Below are 25,756 nucleotides of genomic sequence, written 5' to 3' on the forward strand. Positions count from 1 at the left end.
CCACCTGGCTATCCCTGCCTTGGAAATTGGGTTGCCTTTGTGTTGTGGTGCGAAGGCAACAAAGAGTTGTTTTGTTTTTCGAAAGTGTTGTGTTCTGTCTATGTAGTACATCAACGCCCTCCGTACATCTAAGGTATGGAGCATCCTTTCCGCCACCGTTTGCGGGTTTTGAAAGAATGCTGGTAAGTCAATAGTCTGGTTTAGATGAAACTGTGACACCACCTTAGGAAGGAATTTAGGGTTAGTGCGTAGCACTACCCTATTTGGGTGAATTTGAATGAATGGCTCTTGGATTGTGAGCGCTTGCAGCTCACTGACACGCCTTAGAGACGTAATAGCTATAAGAAAAGCCACTTTCCATGTAAGGAATTGGAGTTCACACGAGTGCAGTGGCTCAAATGGTGGTCCCATCAGTCTGGTGAGAACGACGTTGAGGTTCCACACCGGAGCTGGCGGTGTCCTTGGGGGAATGACTCTTTTCAGACCTTCAAGGAAGGCTTTAATGGCGGGCACTCTGAAGACAGAGAGGTGCTGCCTGTTCTGAAGATAAGCCGCTATGGCGGATAGATGTATCCGAATGGAAGTGTACGCCAGATTGCACTTGTAAAGATGCAACAGATAGCAGATGATGTTGGGGATAGATGCATCTAGTGGGTTGATGTCATTGGATGTACAGTAGATGACAAAACGCTTCCATTTTGCAGCATAGCATGCTCTAGTAGTTGGTTTCCTCGCCTCCTTGATGATGCTCATGCATTCTGGAGGTAGGTTAAGGTACCCAAACTCTAGGACTTCAGGAGCCAGATCGCCAGGTTGAGCTGTTGCGGATCTGGATGCTGAATTTCTCCATGGTTCTGCGTCAAAAGACTGGGCGTGAGGCGCAGTCTTTGATGCGGTACCACTGAGAGTTCGAGGAACGTGGTGTACCAAGCTTGGCGCGCCCACGTTGGAGCAACTAGGATGAGGGTCATCTCGTGTTGCCTTAGCTTTCTTGCGACCAGCGGTATTAGAGGGGCTGGCGGAAAAGCGTACGCAAATTTGCCTGACCAGTTCATCCATATCGCATTCCCCTGCGACTGTGGGTGAGGGAACCTGGCGGCAAAGTGTAGGCATTTTGCGTTCTCTTTTGTGGCAAACAGGTCTATCTCCGGATGACCCCACCGTTGGAAGTACGGGTGGAGGACAGATGGGTGTAACTCCCACTCGTGCATTTGATGGCTGTACCTGCTGAGCAGATCCGCCATCTGATTGTCCTTTCCTGGGAGGTGTTCTGCCATGAGGAAAATGTTCCTCTGGATGGCCCACTTCCACATGCTCTGAGCCAGATGAGACAGCTGTGGCGAGTGGGTGCCTCCCTGCTTTTGAATGTAGTACATCGCGGTCATGTTGTCCGTCCGGACTAGCACAACCTTGTTGCACAGATGTACAATGAAGGACTTGAGCGCCATGAAGATTGCCATCAGTTCCAGATAGTTGATGTGCATCTTCTGTTGCTGCGTTGTCCATAGTCCCTGCACCGTGTAGTTGAGCACATGAGCTCCCCATCCCTGGAGAGATGCGTCCGTTGTCAGGACAATCTGCGGCACGGGCTCTTGGAACAGTCGGCCCTTGCAAAGGTTGTGTGGAGTCCACCAATGCAGAGAGTCGTATGCCCGACTGGTAACCAACACTAGGTCTGTCAATTGGCCACGAGCCTGTGTCCACTGATTCGCTAAGCACTCCTGGAGCGGGCGCATGTGTAGCCGTGCGTGAGGGACAATGAAGATGCAGGAGGCCATCATGCCTATCAACTGCATGAACACCCTCGCTGGAAGCGAGTGCTGTGGCCTGAACCTTTGGATCAGGGCCTGCATGCTGTCTATCCTGACTTTGTTTGGCTGAGCCATGGCCGTCAGGGTGTTGATCGTTGCACCTAGGAACTGCCGGACATGTGCCGGCTGAAGATGCGATTTTGGGTAGTTTAGTGAGAAACCCAGATCGTGAAGAAGGTGAATTGTAGTTGACATGTCCGCGGCGCACTGCTGCTCTGACTTGGCTTGTACGAGCCAGTCGTCTAGGTAGGGGTAGACATGGATGTTCTGCCTCCTGAGGTGCGCCGCTACTGTCGCCAGACACTTGGTGAACACCCTCGGGGCTGTTGTGACTCCGAAGGGTAGGACCTTGAACTGGTAGTGTCTGCCTAGAATAGTGAACCTGAGGTATTTCCTGTGTGACGGGTGTAGTGGAATGTGGAAATACGCATCCTTGAGATCCAAGGTTGCTAGGAAGTCCCCTTGGTTTAGCAAGGGAAGAATCTGTTGCAGCGTAAGCATGTGGAAATGTTCTGATAGTATGTACAGGTTGAGGGGGCGCAGATCTAGAATGGGTCTGAGAGATCCGTCCTTCTTTGGAATAAGGAAGTACAGGGAATATACCTCTGTGCCTTCCTCTCCCACCGGCACTTGCTCGATTGCTCCCTTTTGCAGCATCACCACTACTTCCTGCTGCAATAAGAGCAAGTGCTCTGCGGACATAGGCCTTTGCCTTGGCGGGATGTTGGGTGGAGTGGACTTCAATTCTAGGCAATAACCATACTGGACTAGTTGTCGCACCCACCTGTCTGTGGTGATGTTTTTCCAGACGGGCAGGAACTGCTGCAGTCTCCCCCCGACAGGTGTTAGGTGGTCGGGGGGTAGTGACAGAGAGTCACTGTTTGCTTGGAGTAGAGGAGCGGGGGTTGTTGTTACCTCTGCCGCGACCTCTGTTGCTGTTATTCCTGTAACCTCCCTTGTTCTGTTTCGTGAACGAGGATTGTGCCCCACCTTTTGAGAACTGGGACTGTTGACCCATTTGTCCTCTGGTGACCCCACGTGCACCTGAGCGACGAAAATTGCTGCCACGAAACTGTTGTGACTGCAGGGCCCCCATGGATTTAGCAGTTTCCGTGTCCTTTTTTATTTTCTCTAGGGTGGTGTCAACATCTGGACCAAACAGACTATCAGGATTGACCGGCTGATTAAGAATTGTTGTCTGAATATCCGGTTTAAAGCCTGAGATGCGTAGCCACGCCTGTCGTCTCAGCATAACGCTAGTGTTGACAGCCCTAGCAGCTGTATCTGCAGCGTCAAGCGCACATTTGATGGCTGCGTTTGAGATTAGCTTCCCCTCGTTAATGAGCAGTTGTGTGGCTTCTTGGAACTGTGGAGGCAGGTGTTGTACAACCTGTTCTAGGGTGTCGTAGTGCGCCCTATCGTAACGCGCCAAGAGCGCCTGTGTATTGGCGATGCGCCAAAAGTTTGATGCCTGTGCAGCTACTCTTTTGCCCCCTGCCTCTAGCACTTTGGACTCCTTATCCGGGGGAGGAGCTTCACCCGTTGTCTGGGAGTTGGCACGTTTCCTGGCATTGGCGACCACAAGAGAGTCCAGTGGCAATTGTCCCCGGATGTAGGCGGGGTCCGCAGGTGCAGGCCTGTACTTCTTTTCAATGCGAGGGTTGACCACTCTCGCTCTTGTAGGCTCCTTAAAAATGTCCCCGGCATGTTTGAGGACTCCTTTTAGCATGGGAAGTGTCTTTACTGTCCTTTCAGAGACTGAAAAGGTGTCGAAAAGGAAGTCTTCCTCAACCGGGTCGGCATGCATGTCCACATCATGATTGGCTGCCGCCCTTTCAAGTAGTGCATGAAAGCCTGCTGAGTCCTCAGTCGGGGATGCACGTGCATTAAAGAGCTGCGGGTCCTGGCCCACACCTTGGGTGTTCTGGTCACCAGTGTCATCGTATGAATCCGGTTGTACATCAGGTTCATCGATAGGGAAATTGTACTGCTCGTCCTCATCGAACAAGTTACTTACCTTCGGTAACGATATATCTGTAAGAAACAGTAGTTAGTATTAGATTCCTTACCTTAGAATATCCCCAGGCGTCAGTCTGGATCCGGAAACTTTTGCGTAGCAGTACCCCTGCGCGTCGGTAGGCGTCGTCTGCAGGCGTCCCCTGCGGCTCCGCGTCGTCGGCGTCGTGCGCCGTGATGACGTCGCTGGAGTATATAGACGCCGCCTCCGCGCGCTGACGTCAGTTCTTTGCACACAGCTTTTCCGCGCCAGAACACGCAGAGCCATGTGAGAACCAACACTGGTGCCATTTGAAACTAGGGCCCTGAAAGGGATGTCCTTAACCCTAGGTATCAGTTCGCAGAACGGGGAGGACGGGTGGGGCGGTAAGGAATCTAATACTAACTACTGTTTCTTACAGATATATCGTTACCGAAGGTAAGTAACTTGTTCATCTGAAAGAAACAGGTTAGTATTAGATTCCTTACCTTAGAATAGATACCCCAGCAATACCAACCCCGGTGGTGGGTCTGCGAACCAATACAACCTACACCAGAAAGTCCTGGAGGACCGAACGGCCAAAGAAGCCATCCCTCCGGACTTGACTGTCCAGGCAGTAGTGCCTCGCAAAGGCGTGCAGCGAGGCCCACGTAGCCGCCTGGCAAATGTCCTGCAAAGGGACTCCCCGGCCCAGGGCAGTAGTAGCCGCCGTAGCCCGAGTGGAATGGGCCCTCAGCCCAACAGGAGGCTCCTTCCGAGCCAAAGAGTAGCATGCTTTGATGCACAAGACGACCCACCGAGAGATGGTCCGTTTCTGTACCGCCCTTCCCTTCTTCTCACCCACGTAGCCAACAAACAGTTGGTCATCCACCCGGAACTGGCGTGTGCGATCCATATAGAATGAAAGCGCACGTTTTGGGTCCAGACGATGGAGCCGCTCTTCATCCTTTGAAGGATGCGGAGGCGGGAAGAAGGAGGGCAAGGTGATGGACTGCCCAATGTGAAAAGCAGAGACTACCTTGGGCAGGAAAGAAGGTCTAGTCCGAAGAACCACCTTATCAGGATGAACAGACAAGAAAGGAGGTTGAATAGAAAGAGCCTGGAGCTCACTCACTCTCCTGGCAGAGGTGATGGCTACCAGGAAGGCCGTCTTTAAGGTGAGAAGACGGAGAGGACAGGAATGAAGGGGCTCAAAGGGAGCGCACATCAGGAAAGTCAAAACCAAGTTCAAGTCCCACTGAGGCATCACGAACGGAGTTGGAGGATACATGTGCGTGATGCCCTTCAAGAATCTTAACACAATAGGGGACTTGAACAAAGATGGCTGATCAGGTAGCCTCAAGAAGGCGGAAAGGGCAGAAAGATAGCCCTTGATAGTGCCCAGAGCAGAGCCCTGCTGGGCAAGGGAAAGGAGGAAGAGGAGAACCTCAGACAGAGGGGCAGAAAGGGGATCCACAGCCTTTGCTGTGCACCATGCCACAAATCTGTTCCACCGGCAGGCGTATACCGACTTTGTGGAGGGACGCCTGGCTGCCAGAATAACATCACAGACTTCAGGAGGCAAGTCAAATGGCCTCAACTGTCGCCGCTCAATCTCCACGCATGGAGGTGGAGACTGGACAGGTTCGGGTGGAGGACCGTCCCCTGCTGCTGCGACAGAAGGTCCTCCTGAAGGGGCAGGCGGATCGAGGGACCGACTGTCATGCTGAGTAGCTCGGGATACCAGTATCTTCGAGCCCAGTCCGGAGCCACAAGGATAACTTGGGCCCGGTCGCGCCTGATCTTCTTCAGCACTCTGGGCAGAAGTGGTATAGGCGGAAAGGCGTACAACAGACCGCAACTCCACTCGCGCCGAAAGGCGTCGCCGAGCGAGTGCCGTCCTGGAAACTCCAACGCGCAGAACTGATGACATTGCGCGTTCTCTTCTGTGGCGAATAGATCTAACCAAGGCTCTCCCCATTGCTGAAAGAGGCCTCTCGCCACATCCGAGTTCAGACGCCATTCGTGATCCACCGAGCACCGACGGCTGAGTTCGTCCGCCCTGGCGTTCAGAGAACCTGCCAGGTGTTGAACCGTCAGAGTCACGCCCTGACGTTCCAGCCATTGCCAGAGGCGCAGAGCCTCTTGGCAAAGGGTCCACGACCCCACACCGCCCTGTTTGTTGCAGTACCACATGGCGGTGGTGTTGTCCGTGAACACCTGCACTACACTCCCGTCGACAAAGGGGAGGAATGCCTTCAGTGCTAGGCGGATCGCCCGCAGCTCCAACATGTTGATATGGAGCCGGGACTCCGCCGGAGACCAGAGGCCTCTGATCTCCGCCTCTCCCAAGTGGCCACCCCAGCCTTGGAGGGACGCGTCCGTCACAACCACGTGCTCCGGTTGGGGAAGGGAGAGGGATCTGCCCCTGACCCAATCGCGGTCCGTAAGCCACCACTGCAACTGTCTCGCAGTGCCCTCCGAGATCAGGACATGGTCGGATAGGTTGCCCTGATGCTGGGCCCACTGAAACTTCAGGTCCCACTGCAGAGCCCGCATCCGCCATCTGGCGTGATGCACCAGAAGGATGCAGGAGGCCATCAGCCCCAGAAGCCGCAGCGTCAACCTGACCGAAACCCGGGATAACGGCTGAAAGATGGGAATCAGAGCCTGAATATCCCGGACCCGCCGTTCCGGAGGATAAACCCGAAACTGCGCCGAGTCGAGAACCGCTCCGATGAAAAGGAGCTTTTGAGAGGGACACAGGTGTGATTTCGGCACATTGATGGAAAACCCCAGCTCGTGCAGGAGGTCTGCCGTCATCTGAAGGTGGTGGACGACTGTCTGGGGCGAGCCCGCCTTCAACAGCCAGTCGTCGAGGTAGGGGAAGACTGAAACCCCTAACCGGCGCAGATGAGCTGCGACCACCGCCATCACTTTCGTGAACACCCGTGGGGCGCTGGTAAGGCCGAATGGGAGCACGATAAACTGAAAGTGCTCGTGGCCTACCGTGAACCGCAGGTAACGCCGGTGGGCCGGCAGGACGGGGATGTGAAAGTACGCATCCTGCAAGTCCAACGCTACCATCCAGTCTTGTGGGTCTAGAGCAGCCAAGACCTGAGCCAAAGTCAACATCTTGAACTTCTCCTTCCGGAGGAAGCCGTTGACGTTCCGTAGATCCAAGATAGGACGCAGGCCTCCCTTGTCCTTCTTGGGTACCAGAAAGTAGTGGGAGTAGCAACCACACCCTACTTCTGGCCCAGGAACGCGCTCGATGGCCCCCTTGGCCAAGAGGGCCGTAACTTCCTCCTGCAGAAGTGTCAAGTGGTCCCCCGACACACGGTGGTTCTGCGGTGGCATGGCTGGAGGAGTGGACTCGAAGGGGAGGGCATAGCCCCTTCGGACAAGCTGCAGCACCCACCTGTCCGATGTTATCGCGCGCCAGCGGGAGTGGTGATGGCGAACCCTGCCACCCACTGGCGTCACGTGAGCCCGAAAGCTCGGACTAGGAAGGCTTGGATGCCGCAGCGGAGGGAGGCGTGGACTGACCACGACGCTGGCCTCTACCGCCACCACGGCGGAAACCACGGGCGCCACCGCGCTGGGGAGCGCTCTGCGCCGCGTGGCTGGCAGCACGTGTGGGACCTCCCCTCCCTTGGCCACGAAAGGGCCGAAACGAACCCGTCTGCTGGCGCTGGGTCGAGAGACCCAAGGACTTGGCCGTGACCCTGGAGTCCTTGAAGCGCTCCAGCGCGTGGTCCGCTTTGTCACCAAATAGGCGACTGCCATCAAATGGCATGTCCATTAGTGTATTTTGGACGTCTGGTGAGAAGTTGGCAGATCTCAGCCAGGCATGGCGACGAATCGCCACCGTAGTGGACATGGCCCGTCCCAGTGAGTCCGTGGTGTCCAGACCACAACGGATCGAGTACCGCGCCGCATCCCGGCCTTCAACAAAGGCCCGGGTGAGCTTGTCCCGCACTTCCTGGGGGCATTGCGGCAAACACTCCTCGACCGTATCCCACAGGGAGTGGGTGTAGCGGCCCAAGAGGCACGCGGTGTTACAAGACCGCAGTCCAGCGCTCAAAGAGGAAAACACTTTTTTTCCAAATTGGTCGTACCTCTTTGATTCCCGGTCGGGCGGAGCCGACGGAAATGCGGACTGTGAAGTGGAGGCCTGGATCACCAGACTCTCCGGGGAGGGATGGGTGGACAGGAAGGCAGGGTCGTCCGAGCAGGGACGGTGACGCCTGGCAACGTTCCGGTCAACCGGCGCACCAGAAGCGGGCCTGGACCAGGTGCCCAGAAGGACATCCGTCAGGGCCTCATTAAACGGCAGCAGAGGCTCCTGGGGGCATGACTGCGGTTTAAAAACTTCCGTCAGAATATTCGGTTTGACCTTCGCGACGGGAAGCTCAAGGTGTAAGGCCTTGGCAGCCCTCATCAGGACCACCGAATAGGCAGCACCCGCCTCGGACGCCACAGGGGACGGAGAGACAAACCCAGGGTTGGGCGACTCGTCCAGGCCACTGGCATCACCCAGATCACCTACCCAGTCCACATCGTACTGGCAGGCACGGGATAGAGGGTCCTCAGACCCCTCCCAACCCTCTCCATACTCCTCCTCGTCATACCCATATTCTGGGTCGACGATATAGACATCGGGGTCAACGGGCCCCATCGGCGTCGGGTCCGGCGTCGGCCGACGCCGGTCCGGCTCCGAGTCCGGAGTCGGGGAGGAAAGGGGGGTGGCGCCGCGCGGCGTCGGTGCCGGGGACCCGACGCCGGCCGGAGCCGACGGCGGAGTCGCTGCACCACGCGGGGGCGGTACCACGGGTTGGCCCACAGGAACCGACGCCGGAGAGGCCGGGAGACCAGCCGGCGACGAACCAGAGGGAACCAGCGGCGCCGGGGCCGGAGCCACCGGCGGCGCCGGGGCAGGAGCACCCGAACCGCTCGGGCCCCCAGACGGGACCGACGGGCCCGCAGGCGCCGAAGGCCCCGCCGGAGAAGACCTCGCCCTCATAGCAATGAGGAAGGCCTCGATCTCCTCACGCGACGCGCCTTCCCCAGGGACCGACAGGTGTGGGGTAGACGGCGTCGGCGACCCATGCGGGACCGCGGGGGTGGGGTCACCCGAGCCCCCGGCCGCAGCACGCGGGCGTCGGGGGGAGTCGGGGGTGCGATGGCGACGCCCCGACTTCTTGTGCTTACCTGACGAGCCGGAGGAATGGTGGCGACTCCCGGAGCGCCCATGGCGGCTCCGCGACCGTTCCCTCGACCGCTCCCTCGACCTCCGACCGGACCGGGACCGCTCTCGACGCGGGGCCGACAACCGGAGCTCGAGAAGCTTGCGGGACCGCTCCCGCCTAGCTTTTCCAGTCAAGGCCCGACAGTCGACGCAGGACTCCACGTCGTGGTCCGCGCCCAGACACCGGAGGCAGAGTCGATGGTGGTCGGTGACCGACATCATGCGGTCGCACTCGTCACAACTCTTGAAACCGGGCATCCTACCGGCACCGTAAAGATCAATCAGTTAACAAAAAACTTGGTCAAAGACCGGAGTACTGCTCTTCGGATCTGCGCTAACTGGCGCGGAAAAAAGAAGAACTGACGTCAGCGCGCGGAGGCGGCGTCTATATACTCCAGCGACGTCATCACGGCGCACGACGCCGACGACGCGGAGCCGCAGGGGACGCCTGCAGACGACGCCTACCGACGCGCAGGGGTACTGCTACGCAAAAGTTTCCGGATCCAGACTGACGCCTGGGGATATTCTAAGGTAAGGAATCTAATACTAACCTGTTTCTTTCAGATATACCCCTCACCCGCAGAGTGTTCTGGGGAGGGAGTAGGGCTCCGTCTTGGAGGAGGCTGGATTGGTTCCGTGAGGCCTGAGGCGTCAAGGGGAACCTTCTTCTTTTTCAGTGGGATGACATAGGAGTCCACTGGCTCCGAAGTGATTTTCCTCTTATAGAGGGTCAGCTTGCCTGTTGCAGCGTCGATGAAATGCTCTGAATCGTCTTCTGATTCGAGTACCCGACGTGGAAGCGGGCCAGCCGGTGAAGAAACCTGTTTCGGAGCCGATTTCGTTGAAAACGCTTTCGGCGCCTCCTTAGGTGGCAAGAGAAAGAGGAGTTTCCCAGAAGGCTTAGCCGGAGTGTCCTTTTGCGGCTGCGGCGATGGTATCGGAGCCGACGGGGCAAAGGCTTTCTCCCTGATTCTGTGCAGTGACTCTGCAATGAGGGACGGCTCAATCCCAGTGGGTTTCGTCGCTGACGAGGAAGGTCCGCTCGGTCCCTCGGATCCGACGTCCTTGTGGGCCTTGTGCGCTTTGGGCGCGGAACCCGTCTTCGGCGCCTCCGATTCTTGAGGCCGGGGCGCAGACTTCTTGTGCGTAGCCTCCTTGGAGCCGACCTTGGCGGGCTTGGATGGCGTCGTAGCCGCTGACCCGTGCCGACCATCTTTCTTGGAGGACCCATCCTCGGGCGTCGGTTTCGATTTTGCAGCATCGGAATCGACAGACTTCTTCGGCTTCTGCGGACCGGAGGTCGACGGAGCCGATGGGGTAGCGGGCACCGTCTTCTTCACCGGCACGGCAGCCATCTTAGGGACACTCGAGTCCTTAGGTTTCAGTTTCGTTTTCGGGTCGGCCATTTTAGGTGTCGTCGATCCCGATGGTTTCAGTTTCGATTTCGAAACAGTGTGCTCAGCAAGTAAGTCCGTAGCCGGGCCTGAAGGCGGGGCTGTGGCTTGCGGCAACGGGTCTTGGGTAAGGCCGACAGGCGATCCCGTGTCCCGGTCGGCATCTTCGTAACCTTCGGGGCAGAGCTCGTCCCCCGAGCTGTCTGCCGCGGCCCCATAAATCTCTTCGTCGTCTCCTACCTCTTCGACGTATTCAAGGTCTTGACCCGCGACTCCGTCGTCGTCTCCCGGATCCGCCTCGACCTCCGTCTCAGGTGGGGAGATTTGTAGATGGTGACCCTGGACCTCTTCGTCCTGGTCGCCGAAGATGTTCTCCGGATCCGGGGCCGCTTGCCTAGCTTCCAAGCGCACCGCGCGCCGAAGCTTGAGAGTTTTCTTTGAGCGTAACTGTGCACAGGCCTTGCACTTGCCGTCGTCGTGGTCAGGCGAAAGGCACTTGTTACAGACGGGGTGTAGATCAATGTGTGGGTACTTGGACCCACAGAGCGGGCAGTACTTAAACGGGCTCCGCTCCATGTCCGAAAAGGCATGCAGTCGTGTCGCGATGAGAAGGCCTCAAAGTTCAGAGAGCGAAGAAAACTCCGCTTATTCCGACTCCAAGAGGCGGAAGACTCGAGACCGTGCGCAGACAATACCGACGCAAGAAAATCGAGGCCTTTTGGCCGCTAAAAGTTAGTTTTTCTTGGTTCCGACAGTAAGACGTCGAGACCACAAAATCCGAACCCAATGGCGGAAAAAAACAATCTGGGGATGGAGCCGATGCCCATGCGCACTGTAGTCCAGGGGAGGAGCCACCTATCTCAGGATACTTCGAAGACTCTTCCAGGACAACAATGTGCAATCATCCGAGCCCAACACTAGGCGGCGATCTAATGCTAAGATATGAATTTAGCAGCCCACATGCCTCGAACTATAAGAAACAACTAAGGAGTGACTTAATGGTGCTGTAGACAGAGAATTAGAGTCAAACACTCCATAGGGTAGAACATTCTTCCACCTCCAGTGAAAAGGCGATCTTGGAACCAACACAGGAAAAAGGGTGAATACACATACAAAAGAAAAAGGCAACAATTTGTATTTATTAGAAAATAACCCTCACTCACCCTAGTGATGACATGCTTCATCATGGGGTTCCCACTGGAGGAACCGAATGTCCCTCCAGTGTGCTTCAACGCCTGGTTTACAGCGGAGCAGGTTCTTGTGAAATAAACTTGATGTATGTGTTGAAGTGCAAGTGATAGTGAATTAAGAAATATTAGTTGTACCCAAAACAATTTTATTTGGTGGTCAGCTAATATTATTAAAAACAGTGTGTGGGATATCGTTAGTGGTAATATTATTGGCCACTTGTATCCCATCAAAGGTAGGACCTACCTCCAGTGGGAACCCCATGATGAAGCATGTCATCACTAGGGTGAGTGAGGGTTCTTTTTAAATAAATACAAATTGTTGCCTTTTTCTTTTGTATGTGTATTCACCCTTTTTCCTGTGTTGGTTCCAAGATCGCCTTTTCACTGGAGGTGGAAGAATTTTCTACCCTATGGAGTGTTTGACTCTAATTCTCAGTCTACAGCACCATTAAGTCACTCCTTAGTTGTTTCTTATATTTATGATTGGGATATAGGAGTGATCCTTTACTAATCCTCCCTCTCTTGTTGTTAACCAAAAGTGAAATGCTACACATCAAGGAAGAGAGAGGAGGGGGTGATTGTTGCGGAAAGGCCTTTTGAAACACTTGACACAAATAACTTAAGAAGAGTCCTTTATTCCCAATTGAAATGCTTGTTTTAGAATGGCCGCCCCTCTCTTCCTGCTGCTGTGCCAGGCAGCTCCCTGCACCCGTTGCTTCTTGTTTAGTAAAGGCGGGCACACCCCTGCAATCTTGACATTAGACAGTACAAAACCACAGACGCTAATCATCAGAGTCCATCTTATTTAAAGTGTGTTTTTAAAACAGACAATCTAAAGGCAGTATCATGCCTCCACTACCGAACTTAAGTTGTATTTAATGTTGGCACCGATCTGGCAGAAAAGGTCAACAAGCTTTGCAATGTGGACGATCAAACGTGTTCCATATCTTTAAAGATGCCATAAATGAAGAATTACATTTGACACAGTCAGACTTCATGCTGAAGGAAGCTGATTCATTCGAGGGCGTTCCTCATTTCTCGGGCAGGCCGCCTTTTTCCTGTTCTACAAACATTGTTGAAACGGAGCACACACAGCAGTCAAGGAAACCCCTCCTACCCAGGAATGCACAACCCTAGCCCGGGCTCCCCGTGAGCTCTGAGCGTGGACTGGCTGCCGCTTGATCTGAGCTGGATGCTGAGTGAGTGAAAAGGATGCAGAGGAACATCAGGGGCAGCACAGAGGAGCCTCCCATCCTGGCCAATGGGTTACTCTGAAGATGTGTCTCGTGGTAACTGGTCCATCTACTTACACTCCCATCTATTTTAATCCAGCTTTCCAGCCAGCAGTCTCAGTGGGCCCTTTTGACAAATGGAGGGAAGGGGGATGCCTTATGTTATCCGATCTGTTTAAGCTGGGAGAGGTACGAACATTTGCGGACTGCACAGACCTTTTTAAAATGTCGCCCACGGAAGCGAATCATTACCCTCAACTCAAACATTGGGTGCAGCAGCCCCAGGAGTGTATGTTTTCGAAGACAAGGGTCCTAAGTATATCGGGATAAAGAATGTCGATAAAATATAGGCCATAATAGGAAACTATATTCGTCCACTGTCCAGCCGGACAGGGTATTTATTTTAACCAAAGTCAAAAACAGATATGCGGATAGTACAAGGCACAGTCCTGTACCTTACTCTAGAAGGACAAGTAACACATGAAAAGGTTTGCACAGGCAAAGAAGAGCAATACTGGGCACTTATACATCAGTGTTATATTAAAGCTCTCCAGTTAGTACTAACAAACAACAGGGTTCAACACAATGGCTTTGTTGCGGAAGTACTAGGTAAAGTCGACGTTTCGATCCCTTAAAGCTCTAATTATATGGGATCATCATCAGGACAACATTTAGAAAACATTTGCCTGTTTATATTTAAAATATGACCGCTTATTTGTAAGTGGTTCTAATGTGCTCCGCTAATCTTAATGGGAGCAAGGGTGTAGACCGTGCGACTGGTTGCCAGCAGGGTTCAGTGGTTTACGCTCGGCTGCAGTGTCTGCAAGTGGGCGGTCTGCGTTAGATTGCCGATTAGCAATTGAAGCTGGATCGGAGTGACGAGTGTGCCATGGGTCCGATTGGATTCTGGTGCTCATATGGAACTGGAAATTATGTCCATGTTCCGTGTTGATTGCGGTAACATTTAATTCCTGTTACTGCAGGCTTTGGAGTCAGGTTGCTCCGTCGTGATGGGGGGGTCGGGTGGGACGGAGGATCGGTGTCCTATCTGTCCGTTGCAATAATAGCAGGAGTGTATGACAGCTATAATGGAATTGCTCCCACTTGAGAAATTCGTGCAGTTTGGCATTATGGGCAAGGGATGTATTTTGTTCTTCTACTCCCTGCTATTAAGGCGGGCCCCCGGTCGACACTACAACGTAGAAGAGTCTGGGATTCCATGGTGTCCACTCCCATAGGGAAAAAGCAATGGGGATCCTTGTACAAGGATATTGCTAAATACAACCGCTCTATGCATATCAGGGAAGTCCACTACAAAATTATGCATGATGGGTACTTACACCCCCAGAGATTGCACACCATATTTCCAAACACTTCAGACAAATTTTGGTGAGGCTGTGGACTTCTGGGAAATGTTCGGCACATCTGATGGGATTGCCCCTCCATCCAACCCTTCTGGAAGGAAATCCTGGCACAAATTAAGCAGATTATTCGCTATCCAGTCCCTGAAATCATTGAGCACACACTCTTGGGGGTTAGGGACCCTAGTCTGAAACACCAAACTCAGGGGGATCATCGTTCTATCATGTGGCTCTGTCTGGAAGCAGCCAAGATGGCAATAGCTGCAGCATGGAAGAAGCCGGAGGCTTCCTCCTTCTCTCAATGATTTGCCCAGCTACGGAGGGCCTTGGCAGATGTGATTGAGGACTCACGTAAAAGTTTTGATTATATCTGGAGCCCCTTAGTAGAGTACCCCTGTTTGCCTGGGGGCCCAGACTGCGAGCTCTCCATCTCTTTCAAATATAATAGACAAGGACCCCCATGATCCTGTTGGCCGAGGGTGGCTTGTGGGGCCAGGGTCGTGCTCCTCGGATTGACTCCGCCCCCCCTTCCCGGACTGATACGGGAGACCCCGGGGGCCCTCAGGCTCTTGGGTGGCTCCTGTTCTATATCTATTCCAGTTGCTCTGAGATAATAAGACGTCATGCAAATGTTTTATTTTTCCAATTTTTTGGGTGTTAGATTTTCTTTGTTTATGTATTTTTTCTCTTTTTTAATGTAATGATTTTTCTTTTATCTGTCTAGCTTCTGTGGACCTACAAGCACAGACTACAATTGGTTCTTATAAGCAGTATATCCAAGGAGCTGTCTTTATTGTACCTGAGCTCTGCCTATGTGTAAAATGTACGCTGAGAACTTGTGGAAATGCTGCGTTGTAAAATGTGTGAAAAAGCAAGTACCGGCCATACAGGAAGTTTTTGGATCTCCTTCTTTTAGAGTGACAAATAAAGTTTTACTTCAAAATTTGTCTGGTATTATTTATTTTATACCCTTTTACTTTTTGTTTTCAAAATTCAAAAAATTCATTATACAAAAAAGACATACCCAAATACATTTATCATACACTTTGTTCAAGAACATATAAAGAACGTTACATATAACAAACAGAACATATATCTGAATTTCATATATACATTAGCACAAGAGCTTGTGCATCAACATCATTAATCATTATTGCACTAACTTTCCTTAACAAGAAAAGTTCTTTATGCTCAAAATAAGGAAAAATCAAATGGAGAGAGCAATCTATGTACAAAACAATACCAGTTAGACTGAAAGAATTAATCAAAACATCAGTCCAACACAAAGCTAGTTATTTTAAGCAGTTGTCGGATGCTTGTCTCCAATTGGCCGACGCGTTTCGAACTCGCTATTTTACTTTGCGTGTTCTCGTCAGGGCGTGATGACTCTATCCTTATACAAAACGTCACTGGTGGGTGGGGTTCAGTATGTGCTATAAGATTCCCCGTCGCGATATCTTCGAGTGATCCCGTTTCCTTCCAAAATTGAATTTATGGTTCTCCCCTTGTGTATAGGGGAGCCCCGCTGGTTACACTGGAGCCTTTGACTTTAGGTTTATAGCGTGGTCTAAGGTCCGCTTAATCTTGGTTTATTCACCTTGTCACAACAGTGCCTCCCGACGTGACGCCCGGGTCCGCACAATGTTAGTGCTCTAGTTCCCTCTGTTCAATCTGCATTCGTCTCTCATAATGGCAATCCATCAGTGCGCCCCTGTTTGCCTGGGGGCCCAGACTGCGAGCTCTCCATCTCTTTCAAATATAATAGACAAGGACCCCCATGATCCTGTTGGCCGAGGGTGGCTTGTGGGGCCAGGGTCGTGCTCCTCGGATTGACTCCGCCCCCCCTTCCCGGACTGATACGGGAGACCCCGGGGGCCCTCAGGCTCTTTGGTGGCTCCTGTTCTATATCTATTCCAGTTGCTCTGAGATAATAAGACGTCATGCAAATGTTTTATTTTTCCAATTTTTTGGGTGTTAGATTTTCTTTGTTTATGTATTTTTTCTCTTTTTTAATGTAATGATTTTTCTTTTATCTGTCTAGCTTCTGTGGACCTACAAGCACAGACTACAATTGGTTCTTATAAGCAGTATATCCAAGGAGCTGTCTTTATTGTACCTGAGCTCTGCCTATGTGTAAAATGTACGCTGAGAACTTGTGGAAATGCTGCGTTGTAAAATGTGGCTCCTGCACTGTGCTTGATTGAACTACTTTTCTTTTGTATGCTTGTAAAAGACCAATAAAAAGATTTTGACACAAAATACTTCAGAAAGTCATGAAAATTAAATCTACTGCATCTTAGACCATCAAAAAAAGCAAAACAATGTAAAACACTTGTTAATACAATTGTCAACCAATTTCTGCAGTCTTTAAATGATTATATATAAAAACCATGTAATGAAACCTAATTACGTACTTGGATGAGGTCTTCCAGCAAGCATCCACCGTGGATCATAAGGGGCTTTGCAAGGCACAAAATCAATTTCCCTTTCAATTGGATCCTTTGGAGTAATAACAGGCACGGGGCTATATTTATCCTACATTAAAAATAATCATCAATCAGTTACAAAGTAATGATCATGACACAAACGCACAAGTTACTACTTGTGTAACGATATATCTGTAAGAGACATTAGTTAGTGATAGATTCCTTACCTTAGAATATCCCCAGGCGTCAGACTGGATCCGGAAATTTTTGCGTAGCAGTACCCTTGCGCGTCAGTAGGTGTCGTCTGCGGCTCCGCGTCCGTCATCGGCGTCGTGGGCGCCGTGATGACGTTGTCGGAGTACTTAGACGCCGCCTCCGCGTGCTGACGTCAGTTCTTAGACACAGCTTTTCCGCGCCAGAAATGCAGAGCCATGATAAAAACCAACACTGGTGCCATTGAAACTAGGGCCCTGAAGGGGATGACCTTAACCCTAGATATCGGTTCGCAGAACGGGGAGGATGGGTGGGTCGGTAAGGAATCTATCACTAACTAATGTCTCTTACAGATATATCGTTACACAAGTAGTAACTTGTGCATCTGAAAGAGACACGTTAGTGATAGATTCCTTACCTCAGAATAGATACCCCAGCAATACCAACCCCGGTGGTAGCTCTGCGAACCAATAATCACACCAGAAAGTCCCGGAGGACGGAACGGCCAAAGAAGCCATCCCTCCGGACTTGCCTGTCCAGGCAATAGTGTCTTGCAAACGTGTGCAGCGAGGCCTACGTAGCTGTCTGGCAAACAGGGCCGGACTGGGAACGAAAACCGGCCCTGGCAAAGTGCTCGGCCGGCTCACCCTCCCCGGGGGAGGGAGGGGGGTCGAGCTCTTTGCCAGGGCCGGTTTTCGGCCGATTTTGTTACAGGGCCGATTTTGCAGCTATGCTGCAAAAACGGCTCTGCAACAAAAACGGCCCCCAGGGCCCAAAACCGGCCCCCACCCTTGCGGCCGACCGGGGGATTGCCCGGTGCCCACAACGGCCAGTCCGGGCCTGCTGGCAAATGTCCTGCAAGGGCACTCCCCGGCCCAGGGCAGTTGTAGTCGCCGTGGCCCGATTGGAATGAGCCCTTAATCCAACAGAGGGCTCTTTTTTAGCCAAGGAGTAGCATGCCTGGATACACAAGATGATCCACCGAGAGATGGTCCGCTTGTGCACTGCTTTACCCTTCTTAGCGCCCACGTAACCAACAAAGAGTTGGTCATACACCCGGAACTGGCGTGTGCGATCCAGATAGTAAGAGAGCGCACGTTTTGGGTCCAGACGGCGGAGCCTCTCTTCCTCTTTCGAGGGATGCGGAGGCGGAAAGAAGGTGGGCAAGGTAATAGACTGCCCGATGTGGAAGGCCGTTACAACCTTGGGCAGGAAAGAGGGTCTTGTTCGCAACACAACCTTGTCCGGATGGACAGAGAGGAAAGGAGGTGTGGAAGAAAGAGCCTGGAGCTCACTCACTCTCCTGGCAGAGGTGATGGCAACTAGGAAAGCAGTATTTAGAGTAAGAAGACGGAGAGGACAGTTATGGAGCGGTTTAAAGGGAGCACACATTAGGTAAGTAAGTACAAGGTTCAAGTCCCACTGGGGCATCACGAAAGGTACAGGAGGAAACATGTGAGTGATGCCCTTCAGAAAACGAGTTACAATAGGGGACTTGAACAAAGAAGGTTGATCAGGCAGCCTTAGAAAGGCTGAAAGGGCGCAGAAAGGTAGCCCTTGATAGTGCCCAGAGCAGAGCCCTGCTGGGCAAGAGAAAGAAGGAAGAGAAGAACCTCAGAAAGAGGGGCAGAAAGTGGATCCACAGCCTTTGCTGTGCACCATGCCACAAACTTATTCCACCTGCAGGCGTATATCGATTTTGTGGAGGGCCGCCTGGTCGCCAGAATGACATTACAGACTTCAGAGGCAAGTCAAATGGCCTCAACTGTCGCCGCTCAATCTCCAAGCATGGAGGTGGAGACTGGACAGGTTTGGGTGGAGGACCGTCCCCTGCTGCTGCGACAGAAGGTCCTCCTGAAGAGGCAGACGAACCGAGGGATCGACTGACATACTAAGTAGCTCGGGATACCAGTACCTTCGTGCCCAGTCCGGAGCCACTAGGATGACTTGGGCCCGGTCGCGCTTGATCTTCTTCAGCACTCTGGGTAGAAGTGGTATAGGCGGAAAGGCGTACAACAGACCGCAACTCCACTCGCGACGAAAAGCGTCTCCGAGCGAGTGCAGCCTTGGAAATTCCAACGCGCAGAACTGATGACATTGCGTGTTCTCTTCTGTGGCGAATAGATCTAACCAAGGCTCTCCCACTGCTGAAAGAGGCCTTGCGACACGTCCGAGTTCAGACGCCATTCGTGATCCATCATGCACCGACGGCTGAGCTCGTCCGCCCTGGCGTTCAGAGAACCTGCCAGGTGTTGAACCACCAGGGTCACGCCCTGATGTTCCAGCCACTGCCAGAGGCGTACAGCCTCCTGGCAAAGGGTCCACGACCCCACCCCGCCCCGTTTGTTGCAGTACCACATGGCGGTGGTGTTGTCTGTGAACACCTGCACTACACTCCCCTGGAGAGAGGGGAGGAATGCCTTCAGTGCTAGACGAATCGCCCGCAGCTCCAAAAGGTTGATATGGAGCCGGGACTCCGCCGGAGACCAGAGGCCTCTGATCTCCGCCTCTCCAGCCCTGGAGGGACGCGTCCGTCAAAACTACGTGCTCCGGTTGGGGAAGGGAGAGGGATCTGCCGCTGACCCAATCGCGGCCTGTGAGCCCCCACTGCAGCTGTCTCGCAGTGCCCTCCGAGATCAGGACATAGTCGGAGAGGTTGCCCAGATGCTGGGCCCACTGAAACTTCAGGCCCCACTGCAGAGCCCGAATGTATGACGTTACAACGAATTCCGTTGCAACGCATGCCTTTACCACGCATGCGTTACAACGGAATTCGTTTACCACGCATAACATTTACCTCGATTGCTTGCGTGGTGACGTCATACGTCGTTAAGAGAAAGCGGAAGTTTATTTTCCGATTTCTCTTAAACGACGCTGATTAAATACATAACCCGACGTGACATCAGGTGAGTTTTTTTTGGGGGGGGGGGGGCCCCCCCAAGCCCCCTTTTTTTTTCTTTTTACCTTTACCACATATACCTTTACTACAAACCTCGTAGTAAAGGTATGCGTGGTAAAGGTTTTCGTGGTAACCACGCATGCGTTGTATTGCATGCGTGGTTAACGATTTCGTGGAAACGGCTTCGTTGTAATGGCCGTTTTCCGCAGAGCCCGCATCCGCCACCAGGCGTGATGCACCAGAAGGATGCAGGAGGCCATCCGCCCCAGAAGCCGCAGCGTCAACCTGACCGAGATCCGGGATAAAGGCTGAAAGAGTGGAATCAGAGCCTGAATATCCCGAACCCGCTGTTCGGGTGGATAAACCCGAAACTGCGCCGAGTTGAGAACCGCTCCGATGAAGAGGAGCTTCCGAGAGGGGCACAGGTGTGACTTCGGCACATTGATGGAGAACCCCAGCTGGTGCAGGAGGTCTGTTGTCGTTGTCTGGAGGTGGCTGACGACTGTCTGGGGCGAGCCCGCCTTCAACAACCAGTCGTCGAGGTAGGGGAAGACTGAAACCCCTAACCTGCGCAGATGAGCTGCGACCACCGCCATCACCTTTGTGAACACCCGTGGGGCGCTGGAAAAGGCCGAAGGGGAGCACGGTAAACTGAAAGTGCTCGTGGCCAACCGTGAACCGCAGGTAGCGCCGGTGGGCCGGCAGGACGGGGATGTGGAAATAAGCATCCTGCAAGTCCAACGCTACCATCCAGTCTCCTGGGTCCAGGGCAGCTAAGACCTGAGCCAGTGTCAGCATTTTGAACTTCTCCTTCCGGAAGAAGCCGTTGACGTTCCGGAGGTCCAAGATAGGGCGCAGGCCCCCTTTGCCCTTCTTGGGTACCAGAAAGTAGTGGGAGTAGCAACCACACCCTACTTCTGGCCCGGGAACGTGCTTGATGGCCCCCTTGGCCAAGAGGGCCGTAACTTCCTCCTGCAGAAGTCGCAAATGATCCCCCGATACGCGGTGGTATTGCGGTGGCATGGCTGGAGGAGTCGCCTCGAAGGGGAGGGAGTAGCCCCTTCGGACGATTTGCAGCACCCACCTGTCCGATGTGACAGTGCCCCAGTGGAGGAGGTGATGGCGAACCCTGCCCCCCCACTGGCGTCACATGGGCCTGAAAGCACGGACTAGGAGGGTTTTGAGGCAGATGCTGCGGGGAGGGTGCGGACTGGCCTCGCTGTTGTCCCCGACCGCCTCCACGGCGGTTTCCACGGCCGCCACCGCGTTGGACGTTAGTCTGCGGGGCGTGGCTGGCAGCACCTGTGGGGGCGCCCCTTCCATGGCCACGAAAGGAGCGAAAGGCACCCGTTTGCTGGCGCGGGGCCGAGAGGCCCAAGCACCTGGCCGTAGCCCTGGAGTCCTTAAAGCGCGCAAGCGCATGGTCTGCCTTGTCGCCAAAAAGGCGACGGCCATCAAACGGCATGTCCATGAGTGTATTCTGGACATCGGCCGAGAAGTTGGCGGACCTCAACCAGGCGTGGCGACGAATCGCCACCGTCGCTGCCATCGCTCTGCCCAGTGAGTCGGTGGTGTCCAGCCCACACCGGATAGAATACCGCGCTGCATCTCTGCCCTACACAAGGGCCTGGCCGAGTTTAGCCCGTACCTCCAACGGGCATTCTGTCAGCACGTCCGCGACCCTATCCCACAGAGAGTGGGTGTAGCGGCCCAAGAGGCATGCGGTGTTGGAAGACCGCAGTCCCAGACTTAGGGATGAGAATACCCTTTTGCCGTATTGCTCATACCTCTTGGATTCCGTGTCAGGCAGAGCCGACGGGAATGCGGTCTGGGAATTTGAAGCCTGGATAACAGGGGTGGGGTGGGTGGAGAGGAAACAAGGGTCGCCCGGGGCCGGGCGGTGGCGTCTGGCCACGTTCCTATCTACAGGCGAACCTGTAGCGGGCCGGGACCAAGTGCCCAAAAGAACGTCGGTTAAGGCCTCATTAAACGGCAGCAGAGGCTCAGCCGAGCTTGACTGCGGTTTAAGGACCTCAGTGAGGAGGTTAGTCCTCACGGCCGCGACGGGGAGCTCAAGGCCCAAGGCCTTGGCTGCCCGCGTCAACACCACACTGTAGGTTGCCCCCTCCTCCGTAGCCACGGTAGGAGGTGAGACAAAACCAGTGTCTGGCGAGGTGTCCAGACCACTGGCATCCCCAAGTCCACCTGTCCAGTCCTCATGGGACTGACACTCACGTGTCAGAGGGTCCTCAGACCCCTCCCAATACTCCTCATCACCCATCTCCTGAAATTCAGGGGTGTCAAAGGATGGGGCCGGTTAATTGAAGTAAAACTCTCCAAATGGCGTCAAAAGCGGTGCCCAGCGGCCCCGCTCCTGCGTCGGATCGAGGGAGGCATCGGGGACGGGCGGCGCCGGAGGGGACACCTGAGGGACCGGCACCGGTGAGGTTGTCAGGTCAACCGGCGACGACCCGGATCCAGAAGCGGATCCAGCGGGGCCCTGCGGTGCCGGGCCCGAAGGCATCGGCGGCGTCGGGCCGAAGCACCCGCCGGCGTCGGGGCCGGAGGCGTGAGGGACCTCATGGCCATGAGGAAACGCTCGATCTCCTCCGGCGTCGCGTGCGGTTCAGGGACCGGAGGGTGTGGGACCGGACGCGACGCCCGCGACTCCGACGGAGCCGCGTGAGCGGTGTCACCGGAACCCCCGGCCGCGTCGCGCGAGCGTCGGGGGGGAGTAGGAAGAGCGATGACGTCTCTTCAACTTCTTGTGCTTACCTGACGACTTCGAACCTGAGGAGTGATGTCGACTCCCAGAGCTATGATGACTCCGCTCCCTAAGCCTGTCCCTCGACCTCCGTCCGGACCGGGAGCTTTCGCGGCGCGGGGCCGACTGCTGGAGTTCGAGTCGCTTTCGGGACCGCTCCCGCCTAGCTTTCGAAGTTAGGGCCCGGCAGTCGGAGCAGGTCTTGTCGTCGTGGTCGACGCCGAGACAGTGGAGACATCGGCGGTGAGGGTCGGTGACCGACATCAGTCGGTCGCAGTCCTCACAGGGTTTAAAACATGGCATCCCTACCGGCACCGTACGGAGTCGAAGACTCGAAAGATGATCAAACAGGATCGTAAAAAGTTTAGTCAAAAATTGACAGAGGTACCACTTTTTCCAGATCAGCGCTGCTGGCGCGGAAAAAAGAAGAACTGACGTCAGCACGCGGAGGCGGCGTCTAAGTACTCCGACAACGTCATCACGACGCAGACGACTGACGCGGAGCCGCAGAAGATGCCTACCGACACGCAAGGGTACTGCTATGCAAAAATTTACGGATCCAGTCTGACGTCTGGAGATATTCTAAGGTAAGGAATCTATCACTAACGTGTCTCTTTCAGATATGGTTATTACAAATAGTGAAAGACTTGCTATTTACTTGCTCAACCAAGCATGCAGTCTCAAACTACATCACAGTCAAGGATGAGACCCACCAAAGGCACTGAAACCATCTTGAGACTGGCTGTATGGTACCAGTGTGGCTTCTTTGTCGGTGTAGCGCATTATAAAGAAAACATCCTCCTTAATAAGAAATAGAACCGGTTTGAGAGGCATTAGGTGGACGGTTTTGTTCACACTGCATCTGGAGCTACTGAAGAAAACAAACCATTTTATGTTCATGTTAATATTGTGTACTCTCAAATTGTATGGAAAGACATCAGCTTATCGCACACAAGTAAATACATCTAAATACATCTGCATATACAATGATGAACTAATTAGAGAGAAAAATAAATGTACTTCTGCTAATGGTATGGCATACTGTACACATATACACTACACAGTCTATTATTTGTTTGCTAGGTAACCTATCCATGTTGTACTGAAGCATTAACAGATTATCACTGCACAGTACCTTTGGCATGTATGATAGCCACTCTAAAATGGTATATACTCCATCAAAATCATCAGGAACCGTTGTGTGGGAAACTCCGTTATTATGCATGACTTGCACCCCTCCTAGCTGGTTATTGGATGTGTAAACTTCACGACCGAGCACCTGTTTAAAATATAGTAATCCAATTAATCATATAGTTACTCAAATATAAACATTGTTAGGGTCATCGTTACAATTGCATTACAGAGCGCATTTTAGAGATCAGCCGCTTTAAATGATGAGTATGCATAGAACCAACAAGCATTGGCAAAATCAAACTGTCACACCTATGCGAGAGCTATTGGCTTTGCCAATGTGTTTTAGCCATGTTGTACACCAGCGTGGCTGCTCTTCAGTACGGCTAAAAGTTGTGAGAGTGTTGTAGAGTGAAGTGACAGTGTAGTGTACTGGAGTGTAGTAGAGTTGACTGGTGTAGACTGCACTGGCATAGAGTGTAGTAGCATATAGTGGCGAGTGTTACGACACAGAATAAGGCAGCGTACAATGCAATGTCATAGAATGCACTGCATATCTTCTCCTATAGTTCCACCATCACATTAATCCTTCCAAAAAGAGCAGACTATAAAAAGACTCCATATGCTGGCAAAATCTCAAACCCAGAATTTGGTGAGTTAGATAGTCATTTCGTGTTAGCAGAAATGCATTTGAGCAAATAGCAAAATAGTTAAACACAGGAAAGTTCTCCGGATTGAATGAATAGGAAGTTGGATTCCCTACTAATCCAGGTAACTTATTTGAGAACATTTGATTAAGGCAAGCGGATTCACTTGGAGTAGTCAGAAAATATGTGAGCGCTCTAAAGCCAGAATTTAGAGACTCTTTTGAAATATACATCCTGACAAAATGGCGATTCTTTTAGCTAGATGGTAATTCAGCGAATGCTTATTTGTAATGATGCCTTTGTTGTTCAATCTCCTCTGCTTTTATGAGCTCCATTGCATTTTGAATATTAAGTAAATACATGTACATGAATTTGAGAACAGGCCGTGGAGGGCGACCACTGCGCCCTCCACGGCCTGGTCGCCCCCACGCTCCCCGCCTGCTCTGCCTGCCTACCTCTAACTGCTGCCTGCCAGACGCCGATCCGGCACCCCAGCCGCCGCAGGGCTGCCCACCAAGCCCGCCGTTTTTTCCCGCCGTTCCGGCCGCGACCCCGCCCCCCCGCTTGCCGATTGGCCCACGCGCTCCCCGCCTCCCAGCTGACCCTCCCTCCCGGCTCCCTTCATAAGGGGACCCAGACCACGATTCAGGAGCGACCACTGCGCCCTCCACGGCCTGGTCGCCCCCACGCTCCCCGCCTGCTCTGCCTGCCTACCTCTACCTGCTGCCTGCCAGACGCCGATCCGGCGCCCCAGCCGCCGCAGGGCCGCCCACCAAGCCCGCCGTTTTTTCCCGCCGTTCCGGCCGCGACCCCGCCCCCCCGCTTGCCGATTGGCCCACGCGATCCCCGCCTCCCAGCTGACCCTCCCTCCCGGCTCCCTTCTTAAGGGGACCCAGACCACGATTCAGGAGCGACCAATGCGCCCTCCACGGCCTGGTGTCCCCCACGCTCCCCGCCTGCTCTGCCTGCCTACCTCTACCTGCTGCCTGCAAGACGCCGATCCGGCGCCCCAGCGGCCGCAGGGCCGCCCACCAAGCCCGCCGTTTTTTCCCGCCGTTCCTGCCGCGACCCCGCCCCCCCGCTTGCCGATTGGCCCACGCGCTCCCCGCCTCCCAGCTGACCCTCCCTCCCGGCTCCCTTCTTAAGGGGACCCAGACCACGATTCAGGAGCGACCACTGCGCCCTCCACGGCCTGGTCGCCTCCACGCTCCCCGCCTGCTCTGCCTGCCTACCTCTACCTGCTGCCTGCCAGACGCCGATCCGGCGCCCCAGCCGCCGCAGGGCCGCCCACCAAGCCCGCCGTTTTTTCCCGCCGTTCCTGCCGCGACCCCGCCCCCCCGCTTACCGATTGGCCCACGCGCTCCCCGCCTCCCAGCTGACCCTCCCTCCCGGCTCCCTTCTTATGACGCCCCCAGAGCGACCGCGCAGCGGACGCGTGCAGCGGGAGCACCGATTGAGTACC

At 53.9% G+C, this 25,756-nt stretch overlaps 1 protein-coding gene across 10 annotated transcripts in view; it reads right to left on the reverse strand.

Moving 5' to 3' along the window:
- ACACB (acetyl-CoA carboxylase beta) overlaps nucleotides 1–25,756 on the reverse strand; it is a 2,338,068-nt gene that overhangs the window by 460,880 nt on the left and 1,851,432 nt on the right. For all 10 annotated transcript variants that reach the window (XM_078667379.1, XM_078667377.1, XM_078667383.1 and 7 more), the window contains 2 exons: nucleotides 23,652–23,795; nucleotides 16,629–16,749 (listed from right to left, as the gene is read on the reverse strand). In XM_078667379.1, coding sequence (XP_078523505.1) covers nucleotides 16,629–16,749; nucleotides 23,652–23,795 — 265 coding nt within the window. The remainder of the gene's footprint in view (nucleotides 1–16,628; nucleotides 16,750–23,651; nucleotides 23,796–25,756) is intronic.

The sequence above is a fragment of the Lissotriton helveticus genome, chromosome 11, assembly GCF_964261635.1.
Source record: "Lissotriton helveticus chromosome 11, aLisHel1.1, whole genome shotgun sequence".
Classification (NCBI taxonomy): domain Eukaryota; kingdom Metazoa; phylum Chordata; class Amphibia; order Caudata; family Salamandridae; genus Lissotriton; species Lissotriton helveticus.